At 67.2% G+C, this 12,335-nt stretch overlaps 1 protein-coding gene across 1 annotated transcript; it reads left to right on the top strand.

The window, feature by feature from the left end:
• The first annotated feature begins 2,692 nt into the window (after nucleotides 1-2,692).
• On the top strand, nucleotides 2,693-10,913 carry LOC106029456 (acetylcholinesterase). Its single transcript, XM_066985166.1, has 3 exons — nucleotides 2,693-2,803; nucleotides 6,611-8,229; nucleotides 10,637-10,913. Exons 2-3 carry the CDS (start codon nucleotides 6,623-6,625, stop codon nucleotides 10,896-10,898), a joined length of 1,869 nt encoding a protein of 622 aa, XP_066841267.1. The 5' UTR covers nucleotides 2,693-2,803; nucleotides 6,611-6,622; the 3' UTR covers nucleotides 10,899-10,913.
• Nucleotides 10,914-12,335: the final 1,422 nt, after the last annotated feature.

Below are 12,335 nucleotides of genomic sequence, written 5' to 3'. Positions count from 1 at the left end.
GACGGGACTTTGGGGACGTTGGGATTGGGACATTGGGACCTTGGGACATGGGGACATCGGGATGGAGGACACGGGGAGTTTGGGGACGTTGGGGACGTTGGGGACATCAAGACATGGGGTGGGGACATTGGGGACACGGGGACATCGGGGATGGGGGACACAGGGAGTTTGGGGACATTGGGATGGGGACACGGGGAGGATGGGGACATTGGGACATGGGGACATGGGGTTGGGGACATCAGGACATGGGGTGGGGACATTGGGGACGTGGGGACAGTGGGGGACATTGGGGGATGGGGGCATTGGGATACGGGGACATGGGGACGGGGGGGGCAGTGGGGTGGGGACGTGGGGATGGGGGGACATTGGGGACACTTGGGGACATTGGGATGGGGTTGGGGACACGGGGACACGGGGGGGGACGTTGGGGACACTGGGGACATGGGGGGGGAGGGGACACACATTGGGGTCCTGGGGGGGGGGGCACCCCTGGGTGCCGCAGTCCCGCTGTCACCCAGCGTTGCCCAGTGTCGCCCAGTGCCACCCAGTGCCACCCGCGGTGTCCCCCCCCACCCCCCGTTGCCACCACAAACAGGGCGGGGCCGCGGCCGCTCCCGGTGCTGACGCGCGGCGGCACCCATGGGTGGGGGGGGGGGAGGGGCCGGCACCGCACGCACCTGGGTGGGGGGGGGGAATGGGGGGGGACGGGGAGGGGGAGGGGATATTGGGGGGGGATGGGGACTTTGGGGGGGGGGGTGGGGGGGTTATGGGGGGGGTTATGGGGACATTGGGGGGGGCTTGGGGACATTGGGGGGTGGGGGGTTATGGGGGGTTATGGGGACATTGGGGGGGGTCATGGGGACATGGGGGGGTTATGGGGACATTGGGGGGGCATTGGGGGGGTTATGGGGACACGGGGGGGTTATGGGGACATTGGGGGGGGCTTGGGGACATGTGGGGGGGATGGGGACATTGGGGGGGGTGGGGGGGTTATGGGGGGTTTATGGGGACACGGGGGGGCATTGGGGGGTTATGGGGGGGGTCATGGGGACATTGGGGGGGGGCTTGGGGACATTGGGGGGGGTGGGGGGGTTATGGGGGGTTTATGGGGACACGGGGGGGCACTGGGAGGTAATGGGGGGGTCATGGGGACATTGGGGGGGTTGGGGACATTGGGGGGACATTGGGGGGTTATGGGGGGGGTCATGGGGACATTGGGGGGGCATGGGGGGTGGGGGGGGTTATGGGGACATGGGGGGGACATAGGGACATGGGGGGAGTTATGGGGACATTGGGGGATTTGGGGACATGGGGGGGGCATTGGGGGGGTGGGGGGGTCATGGGGACACTGGGGGGGACATTGGGGGGTTGGGGACATGGGGGGGGTCGTGGGGACATTGGGGGGGACATGGGGATATGGGGGGGTGGGGGACAGTGGGGGGGACATTGGGGGGGCTTGGGGACATGGGAGGGCATTGGGGGGGTTATGGGGACATTGGGGGGGACGGGGGGTGGGGAGTTACGGGGACGGGGGGGGATGGGGACATGGGGAGGGCTTGGGGACATTGGGGGGGACATGGGGGGATATGGGGGGGTTGGGGACATGGGGGGGGCATTGGGGGGGGGGCGGGACATTGGGGGAGGGGGACCCGGGGGGGAGGGATGGGGGGGACATTGGGGGGGCCTGGGGTCATTGGGGCGGGGACATGGGGGGGTTCATGGGGACATTGGGGGGGGGGAGTCCTGGTGCCCCTCCCCCCTCCGTGTCACCGTCCTCCCCCCCCCCTTCCTCTTCCTCGCCCCCCCCCCCCGGCTGTTTGCGGCGCTTTGGCCCCGGCACAAATCCGCAGTGCGGGGGGGGGGGGGGGGGGGGGATGGGCGTGGCCCCGCGGGGAGACCCCGGGGGGGGCGCGGGGGGGGGGGCAGTTATGGGGTTGCAGTGGGGCAGGTATGGGGCAGGTGTGGGGCAGAAATGGGGCAGCTATGGGGCAGCCGTGGGGCAGGTGTGGGGCAGGTGTGGGGCTGCAATGGGGGATCTATAGGGCAGCTATGGGGCAGCCATGGGGCAGGTGGGGGGCAGGTGGGGGGCAGAAATGGGGCAGGTGGGGGGGCAGCTATGGGGCAGCTATGGGGCTGCAATGGGGCAGCTATGGGGCAGCAGTAGGATATCTATGGGGCAGCAATGGAGGATCTATGGGGCAGTTATGGGGCTCCAATGGGGCAGCCATGGGGCAGCTATGGGGCAGCCATGGGGGCTCTATAGGGCAGCTATGGGGGCTCTATGGGGCAGCCATGGGGCAGCCATGGGGCAGCCATGGGGGGATCTATAGGGCAGCCATGGGGCAGCCGTGGGGCAGCCAGGGGGGATCTATGGGGCAGCTATAGGGCAGCTGTGGGGCAGACATGGGGCAGCCCTGGGGGCTCTGTGGGGCAGCCAGGGGGGATCTATGGGACAGCTATGGGGCATCTATGGGGCAGCCATGGGGCAGCCATGGGGCAGGTATAGGGCAGCTATGGGGGCTCTATAGGGCAGCCCTGGGGGCTCTATGGGGCAGCCGTGGGGCAGCCCCAGCCCCGCACTGCACCGAGGCAGCGGCAGGGGCTGGGGGGGGGTGGGGGGGGTGGGGGGGGGTGGGGGCGGGGATGGCGGCGGGGGGCGGGGGGGGGAGGGGGGGGAGGAGGAAGGGGGAGGGGCGGCAGCGCCGCAGCGGGGGGAGGGGCGGCTCCATGTGACCCCCCCCCATTTAACCCTTCCCCGCCCGGTGTTTTCCAGACGCCGGAGCTGAAGCGGCGCAGGCGAGAGGCAAGGAGCGGGGGGGGGCTGGGCTCGGCCTCCTCCCCCCCCCCATCACCCCCCCGGCCCCACATCATCGCCCCCCATCGCCCCCAGCCCTATATCATCGCCCCCCGCCCCATATCATCGCCCCCCGCCCTATATGGCCCCCCCAGCCCCATATCATCACCCCCCCATCGCCCCCAGCCCCATATGGCCCCGTATCGCCCCCAGCCCCACATCATCGCCCCCCCCACCCCCGCATTGCCCCCAGCCCCATATCGCCCCCAGCCCCATATCATCGCCCCCCAGCCCCCCATCGTCGCCTCCCATCACCCCCCAGCCCCAAATCTTCCCCCCAGCCCCGTATCGCCCCCCCGAGCCCCTCCTCGCCCCCCCAGCCCCATATCCCCCCCCAGCCCCATATCATCGCCCCCCCCCAGCCCCATATGGCCCCATATCGCCCCCAGCCCCATATCATCACCCCCAGCCCCATATCGCCCCCAGCCCCCATCATCACCCCCCATCGCCCCCCGCCCCATATCTCCCCCCCCCAGCCCCACATCTTCGCCCCCCCTCCCCCATCGCTCCCCGTCCCATTTCCTGCAGTGATGGATTTGGGGGGGGGGGGGGGGGGGGCTCGCTATGGGGCAGGGCTCTCTGTGGGGCTGGGGGTATAGGGGAGGGGTCTCCCGTTGGGGCCTGGGGGGGGGGTTCTGTGGGGCCGGGGGGGTCGCTGTGGGGCTGGGGGGGGATCTGTAAGGGGTGAGCGTCTCCCTGTGGATGTATGGGGGGGGGGGCGGGTCCCTATGGGGCAGGAGCTATAGGGCCTGGGGCTCCCTATAGGGCTGGGTGTGTCCCTACAGGTGTGTAGGGGCGGGGGGCTCCCTATGGGGCTGGGGGCTCCCTATGGGGCAGGATCTATAGGGCCCGGGGCTCGCTATGGGGCCGGGCGTGTCCCTGGGGGTGTGTAGGGGCTGGGGGCTCCCTATGGGGCTGGGGGCTCCCTATAGGGCCAGCTCCCTATGGGGCTGGGGGCTCCCTATGGGGCTGGGGGCTCCCTATGGGGCAGGGCTGTATAGGGTGGGGCTATAGGGGGCGGGCATCTCCCTATGGTGGGGAGGGGGCTCCCTATGGGGCCAGGGCTCCCTATGGGGCGGGGCTGGCGCTATGGGGCAGGCGTGTGGGGCGGGGTGGGGTGGAGGGGGGGGTGGGGGCTCCCTGGGGGGCTGGAGCTACAGGGCCAGCGGCTCCCTATGGGGGGGGGGGGAGTAGGGGATGGGCGTGGCCCTATGGGTGTGGAGGGAATGGGGGGGGGCATCTCCCTATGGGGTGGACCTATAGGGGATGGGGTCTTCCTATGGGACTGGGTCTATAGGGGCTGGGGCTCTCCCTATAGATGTATGGGGCCGGGGCTCTCTATGGGGCTCGATCTATAGGGGCTGGGTCTGTAGGGGCTGGGGGCTCACTATGGGGTGGACCTATAGGGGCAGGGGACTCCTTATGGGGCTGGGGTTCCCTATGGGGCTGGATCTATAGGGGCTGGGTCTATAGGGGCCGGGGGTTCCCTATGGGACTGGGTCTGTAGGGGCTGGGGTCTCCCTGTCGATGTGTAGGGGCTGGGGCTCACTGTGGGGTGGACCTATAGCGGCTGGTTCTATAGGGGCTGGGGTTTCCCTATAGGTGTATAGGGGGCTGGGGCTCCCTATGGGGCTGGGGCCGTAGGGGCTGGGATCTCCCTATAGGAGTGTAGGGGCTGGGGTTCCCTATGGGGCTGGATCTATAGGGGCTGGGTCTGTAGGGGCTGGGGGTTCCCTGTAGATGTATAGGGGGCTGGGGCTCTCTATGGGGCTGGGTCTATAGGGGCTGGGGGCTCCCTATAGATATATGGGGCTGGGGCTCCCTATGGGGCTGGGTCTATAGGGGCTGGGGGCTCCCTATAGATGTGTAGGGGGCTGGGAGCTCCCTACGGGGCTGGGTCTATAGGGGCTGGGGGCTCCCTGTGGGGCAGGACCCATAGGGCCCGGGGCTCGCTATAGGGCAGGGCTATGGGGCTGGGGCTCCCCGTGGGACGCAGGCATCGTGACACGCGTGTGCCCCCCCCCATGCGTGTGCCCCCCCCCCCCCCCAGCCCCCCCTTGGCCCCCCCGGTTTCCGCTCGGGGGATTTGTGGGGCTATTTCGGGCGCCGCCACCTGCCCTGGCCCCACAGCTGTCCCCACGGGGGGGGGCTCTGCCCCCCCCCCCCCCCGCTTCCGCCCCCTCCATGGGGCACCCCATAGCCCTGCCCCATAGAACTGCCCCATAGCCCTGCCGCATAGAACTGCCCCATAGCCCTGCCGCATAGCCATGGCCCCGTCCCATAGCCCTGCCCCATAGCACTGCCCCATAGCACTGCCTTGCAGCCCTGCCCCACAGCCATGGTCCTGCCCCATAGCCCTGCCCCATAGCCATGATCCTGCCCCATAACCCTTCCCCATAGCACTGCCCCCATAGCCATGGCCCCGTCCCATAGCCCTGCCCCATAGCCCTGCCCCATAGCCCTGCCCCATAACCCTGCCCCATAGCCATGACCCTGCCCCATAGCCATGACCCTGATGACCCTACCCCATAACCCTGCCCCATAGCCCTGCCCCATAGCCATACCCCGTAGCCATGGCCCTGCCCCATAGCCCTGCCCCATAACCCTGCCCCATAGCACTGCCTTACAGTCCTGCCCCACGGCCATGATCCTGCCCCACTGCCCTGCCCTATAGCCCTGCCCCACACCTTTGCCCCATAGTCCTACCCCAAGGCCATGACCCTGTCCCTGCCCCACAGCCCTGCCCCACAGCCCTGCCCCATAGCCCTGCCCCATGGCCATGACCCTGCCCCACAGCCTTGCCCCACAGCCCTGCCCCACGGCCATGACCCTGCCCCACAGCCCCACCCCACACCCTTGCCCCACAGCCCTGCCCCATGGCCCTGCCCCATAGTCACAACCCAGCCCTGGGGCACTGGGAGCACTGGGAGGATGCTGGGCTACTGGGGAGGGGGGAAGGGGCACTGGGAGGGCACTGGGAGCACTGGGGGGCATGGGGGGCACTGGGAGGGGCACTGGGAGTACTGGGGGGCACTGGGAAAACTGGAGGGGGCACTGGGAGTACTGGGAGGGGGCACTGGGAGCACTGGGAGCTCTGTCACTGGCTGTGCTGCTGACACTGGGGGGGGGGGGCTCCATCACCCCTACCCCCAGCTGGGGGGGCGGTAGGGTGGAGACCCCCCCCTCCCCTTTTACCCCCTTTAACTTCTCTCCCCCTCTCTCCCCCCCATTTTCCCCCTATTTACCCCCCGATTTACCCCCTCCCCAATTTACCCCCTCCCCGTTTACCCCCTTTTACCCCCATTTATCCCATTTACCCCCTTTTACCCCCCTTTTACCCCCCCATTTGCTCCATTTCCCCCCTCCCCATTTACCCCCCATTCCCCCCATTTGCCCCCTTTACCCCCCCCATTTGCCCCATTTACCCCCTCCCCAATTTACCCCCTCCCCATTTACCCCCATTTGCCCCCTTTTACCCCATTTCCCCCCATTTACCCCATTTACCCCCTTATTTACCCCTCCCCATTTGCCCCCTTTTACCCCATTTCCCCCATTTACCCCATTTATCCCCTTATTTACCCCTCCCCATTTGCCCCCTTTACCCCCTCCCTATTTACCCCCCCTTTTACCCCCCACTCCCCCTTTTACCCCCCATTTACCCCCTTTTACCCCCTATTTACCCCTTTCCCCCCTCCCCATTTACCCCACTTGCCCCCTTCCCCCCCCCCACCCCACCCCCCAAACCCCCCCCCCCAGGGCTCCGCCGCCATGCGCGGCCCCGCAGCCTCCCCCCGGCCTCCCCCGGCCTCGCTCCTCCTCGTCCCTCTCGCTGCTGCTGCCCGGCCTCCCTCCCGCCCCAGCCTCCTCCTCCTCCTCCTCCTCCTCCCCGCCGTCCTCCTCCCTCATCCTCCCCGCAGCCTCCCCCGGTGCTGGCCTCCACCACGGGCGGCCCCGTCCGCGGCCTCCTCCTCCCGGCCGTCTCCGGCCCCGTCGCCGCCTTCCTGGGCATCCCCTACGCCGAGCCTCCGCTGGGCCGCCTCCGCTTCCAGCCTCCGCGCCCGGCCCGGCCTTGGCGGGGGTCCTGGAGGCCACGTCCCACCCCCACGCCTGCTACCAGGCCGTCGACACCATGTTCCCGGGCTTCGGAGGCTCAGAGATGTGGAACCCCAACCGGGAGATGAGCGAGGACTGCCTCTACCTCAACGTCTGGAGGCCGCAGCCTCCGCCCCGCGCCGCCCCGGTCCTGGTCTGGATCTACGGGGGGGCTTCTACAGCGGGGCGGCCTCGCTCGACGTCTACGACGGCCGCTACCTGGCGGAGGCCGAGGGGGTGGTGGTGGTCTCCATGAACTACCGGGTGGGGGCTCTGGGCTTTCTGGCCCTCCCCGGCCACCCGGGAGGCCCCCGGGAACGCGGGGCTCCTGGACCAGCGCCTGGCCCTGCGCTGGGTGCGGGCCAACGCCGCCGCTTTCGGCGGGGACCCCGAGGCCGTCACCCTCTTCGGGGAGAGCGCCGGGGCGGCCTCCGCCGGCCTCCACCTCCTGTCGCCGGGCAGCCGCCCCCTCTTCCGCCGCGCCGTCCTCCAGAGCGGGTCCCCCAATGGGCCCTGGGCCACCGTGGGGGCCGCCGAGGGCCGGCGGAGGGCGGCCGCCTTGGGGCGCTCCCTGGGGTGCCCCGGCGCTGGGGCGGAGGCCAACGAGACCGAGCTGCTGGGCTGCCTCCGCCGCAAGGCGCCGCCCGAGCTGGTGGCCCACGAGGCCGCCGTCCTCCCCCAGCAGGGGATCTTCCGCTTCGCCTTCGTGCCCGTGGTGGACGGGGACTTCTTGGAGGACACCCCGAGGCCCTGCTGGCCGCCGGGGGCGAGGGGAGGCCGGCAGCGGCAGAGGCCGAGGTGCTGCTGGGGGCGGTGCGGGACGAGGGCAGCTACTTCTTGGTGTACGGCGTGCCGGGCTTCGGGAAGGACAACGAGAGCCTGATCAGCCGGGGAGGAGTTCCTGGGGGGGTCCGCCTGGGGGTCCCGCAGGCCACCGAGCTGGCGGCGGAGGCCGTGGTGCTGCACTACACCGACTGGCTGGACCAGGACAACCCGGTGAAGAACCGCGAGGCCCTGGACGACATCGTGGGCGACCACAACGTGGTGTGCCCCCTGATGCACTTCGCCCAGCGCTGGGCCGAGCGCGGCGGCGCCGTCTTCGCCTACCTCTTCGACCACCGGGCCTCCAACCTGCCCTGGCCTCCGTGGATGGGGGTGCCACACGGCTACGAGATCGAGTTCGTCTTCGGGCAGCCGCTGAAGGCCGGCCTCAACTACACGGCCGAGGAGCAGGAGCTGAGCCGCAGGATCATGCGCTACTGGGGGAACTTCGCCCGCACCGGGTAGGTGGGGGTCAAATGGTGGTGGTGGTGGAGGTTGTGGTGGAGGTGGAGGACAAGGTGGCAGAGGTGGAGGTCAAAGTGGTGGAGGTCGAGGCGGTGGAGGGCAAAATGGTGGCGGAGGACGTGGTGGTGGTGGAGGACGTGGTGGTGGTGGAGGACAAGATGGCGGTGGTAGAGGTGGTGGAGGTTGTGGTTTTGGAGGACAAAATGGTGGTGGTGGTGGTGGAGGTTGTGGTGGCGGTGAAGGATAAGGTGGTGGAGGACAAGATGGTGGTGGTTGAGGTGGCGGAGGTCAAAATGGTGGTGGTGGTGGAGGTTGTGGTGGAGGTGGAGGACAAGATGGCGGAGGTGGAGGTCAAAGTGGTGGAGGTCGAGGTGGTGGAGGAGGACAAGATGGTGGTTGAGGCGGTGGAGGGCAAAATGGTGGTGGAGGACGTGGTGGTGGTGGAGGACGTGGTGGTGGTGGAGGACGTGCTGGTAGTGGAGGACAAGACGGGGGTGGTAGAGGTGGTGGAGGCTGTGGTTTTGGAGGACAAAATGGTGGTGGTGAAGGAGACGGTGGTGGTGGTAGAGGTGGTGGAGGTTGAGGTGGTGGAGGACAAGATGGTGGTGGTTGAGGTGGTGGAGGTCAAATGGTGGTGGTGGTGGAGGTTGTGGTGGAGGTGGACGACTGGTGGAGGTGGAGGTCAAAGTGGTGGAGGTCGAGGTGGTGGAGGACGAAATGGTGGCGGAGGAGGATAAAATGGTGGCGGAGGAGGATAAAATGGTGGCAGAGGTTGAGGTGGTGGAGGACAAGATGGTGGTGGTGGTAGCAGAGGACGAAATGGTGGTGATGGAGGTTGTGAAGGTGAGGACAAGGTGGTGGTGGTAAAGGTGGAGAAAATGGTGGCGGTGGTGGAGGTTGTGGTGGAGGTTGTGGTGGTGGCTGAGGTGGTGGAGGTCAAAATGGCGGTGGTGGAGGTCAAGATGGTGGTGGAGGAGGATAAAATGGTGGCGGAGGTTGAGGTGGTAGAGGACAAGATGGTGGTGGCTGAGGTGGCAGAGGTCAAATGGTGGTGGTGGAGGACAAGATGGTGACGGTGGAGGTGGTGGAGGACAAGGTGGTTGAGGTGGTGGAGGTCAAAATGGGGGTGGTGGAGGTCAAGATGGTGGCGATGGAAGAGGACAAGATGGTGGTGGTGGTGGAGATCAAATGGTGATGGTGGAGGACAAGACGGTGGTGGCGGAGGATAAAATGGTGGTGGGTGAGGTGGTGGAGGTCGAAACGGTGGTGGTGGAGGTTGCGATGGTGGTGGAGGACACCAAGATGGCGGCGGTGGTGGTGGGGGGGTCAAAGTGGTGGTGGGTGAGGTGGTGGAGGACAAAATGGTGGCGGTGGTAGAGGAGGAAAATGGGGGGGGGGGGGGGACACAAGATGGTGGAGGAGGTGGTGGTGGAGGCCCGCACTGTGGAGGTGGGAGGCGGTGGAGGTCAGGAAGCGGCGGTGGAGGAGGCTCACGGACAGACGGACGGGTGAGGAAAAACTGATGTAGATGGGACGGGGGGGGGGGGGGGGGGCACCCCGTGGGTCAACGGCACCCATGGGTGGGTCAACGGCACCCCTTGGGTGGCCAATGGCACCCATTGGGTCAATGACACCCATAGGGGGAGTCAACATTGGGTGGGTCAATGGCACCCATGGGTGGGTCAACGGTACCCATTGGGTCAGTGACGCCCATGTGGGTCAATGGCACCCATTGGTTGGCCAACAGCACACATAGGGTCAATGATACCCGTTGGGGGAGTCAAGGGCACCCATGAGTGGGCCAACGGCACCCATTGTGGGGATCAACATTGGGTGGGTTGATGGCACCCATTGGGTTGATGACACCCATAGGGTCAACAGCACCTATTGGGGGGGGGATCAACATTGGGGGGGTCAACAGCACCCATTGGGTGCCTCAATGGCATCCATTGGGTCAACGGCACCCATGGGTGGGTCAATGACACCCATTGGTTGGCCAACGGCACCCATTGGGGGGTCAACATTGGGGTGGGCCAACAGCACCCATTGGGGATGGGGGGGGGTCAACAGCACCCATTGGGTGCCCCAACGGCACCCATTGGGTCAAGGGCACCCATGGGTGGGTCAATGGCACCCATGGGTGGGTCAAGGACACCCATTGGTTGGTCAACAGCACCCATTGGGTCAACGGCACCCATTGGGTCAAGGGCACCCATGGGTGGGCCAACGGCACCCATAGGGCGCGCCAACCCCACACGGAACCCCGCCCCCTCCCACCGAGCCCCCCGCCCCTCCCCCAAACCCCGCTCCTCCCCCAAACCCCCCGCCCCCCTCCCCTTAAGCCCCGCCCCCTCCCCCTTCCCCACCCCGCCCCTGGGCCCTGACGGCGTCGCCGATTGGCAGGGACCCGAACGGGGCGGGGCGGAGCAGCGCTGGCCACCCTACACGGCGCGGGGGCAGCGCTACGCCCGCCTCAACGCCCGGCCCCTCGCCGTCGCCCAGGGGCTGCGCGCCCAGGCCTGCGCCTTCTGGACCCGCTTCCTGCCCAAGCTGCTCAACGCCACCGGTACGTGGGGGGTTTATAGGGGATTTGGGGTCGTTTATGGGGTTACGGGGCCATGGGGTACATGGGACATGGGGTAGGGGGTCATGCGGGGGGTTATAGGGTCATGGGGTTATTGGGTTAGGGGGTATGGGGGATATGGGGTCATTGGGTTATGGGGTGTGGACCCACTTCCTGCCCAAGCTGCTCAACAGCACCGGGATTTAGGGGGAGTTTGGGGGGTTATGGGGTCATGGGGGGGTTATAGGGTCATGGGGTTATGGGGTTACGGGGTATGGGGTACATGGGGTTATGGGGGGATATGGGGTCATGGGGTGTGGACCCGCTTCCTGCCCAAGCTGCTCAACGCCACCGGTATTTGGGGGGGATGTTGGGGGTTTTGGGGTCGTTTATGGGGTTACGGGGCCATGGGGGTTATGGGGTCATGGGGTTATTGGGTCAGGGGGTATGGGGTTATGGGGTCATGGGGGATGGACCCGCTTCCCGCCCAAGCTGCTCAACGCCACCAGTACGTGGGGGATTTATAGGGGATTTAGGGGATTTATGGGGTTATGGGGTCATGGGGGGGTTATAGGGTCATGGGGTTATTGGGTTAGGGGGTATGGGGGTACATGGGGTTATGGGGGATGGACCCGCTTCCTGCCCAAGCTGCTCAACGCCACTGGTACTTGGGGGGATTTGGGGGGTTTGGGGTCGTTTATGGGGTTACGGGGTCATGGAGGGGTTATAGGGTCATGGGGTTATTGGGTTAGGGGGTGTGGGGTCATGGGGTTAGGGGGGATATGGGGTCATGGGGATATGGACCCGCTTCCTGCCCAAGCTGCTCAACGCCACCGGTACATGGGGGGTTTGTAGGGGATTTGGGGGGGTTTGGGGTCATTTATGGGGTTATGGGGTCATGGGGGGGTTTATGGGGTCATGGGGTCATGGGGTTAGGGGGTACATGGGGTCATGGGGTGTGGACCCAATTCCTGCCCAAGCTGCTCAACGCCACCGGGATTTGGGGGGATTTGGGGGGTTTGGGGGGATTTGGGGGTTTATGGGGTTATGGGGTCATGGGACATAGGGGATTATGGGGACGGGTCTCCATTGGGGGAGGGGGGTCACCGTGGGAGGGGGGTGTCCCCCCTGGAGAGGGGGGGGGCTGTCACCCTTGGGTGTCACCCTGGGGGTGGGGGGGGGGCAGTTACCCTTTGGGGTGGGGGGGTTGTCACCCATGGGTGTCACGCTGGGGGGGGAGGGGTCACCCTGGGGGAGGGGAACCCCTTGGGGTGGGGGTCACCCTGGGGTGTCACCCATGGGTGGGGGGGGATGTCACCCTGGGGGGTTATCCCTCTGGGGGGTGTCTCCCTTTGGGGTGGGGGTGTCCATGGGGTGCCACCCATGGGTGGGGGGCGGTCTCCCTGAGGGAGGGGTGTCACCCTGGGGGGTATCCCCCGCTGGGGGGGGTGTCCCCCTTGGGTGGGGGGGTCACCCTTGGGTGTCACCCATGGGTGGGGGGGGTCACCCTGGGGAGGGGCTGTCATCCTGGGGGTGTCC

The sequence above is a fragment of the Anser cygnoides genome, chromosome 31 (assembly GCF_040182565.1).
Source record: "Anser cygnoides isolate HZ-2024a breed goose chromosome 31, Taihu_goose_T2T_genome, whole genome shotgun sequence".
Taxonomy (NCBI): domain Eukaryota; kingdom Metazoa; phylum Chordata; class Aves; order Anseriformes; family Anatidae; genus Anser; species Anser cygnoides.
This window is presented reverse-complemented; position numbering and strand designations above follow the sequence as displayed.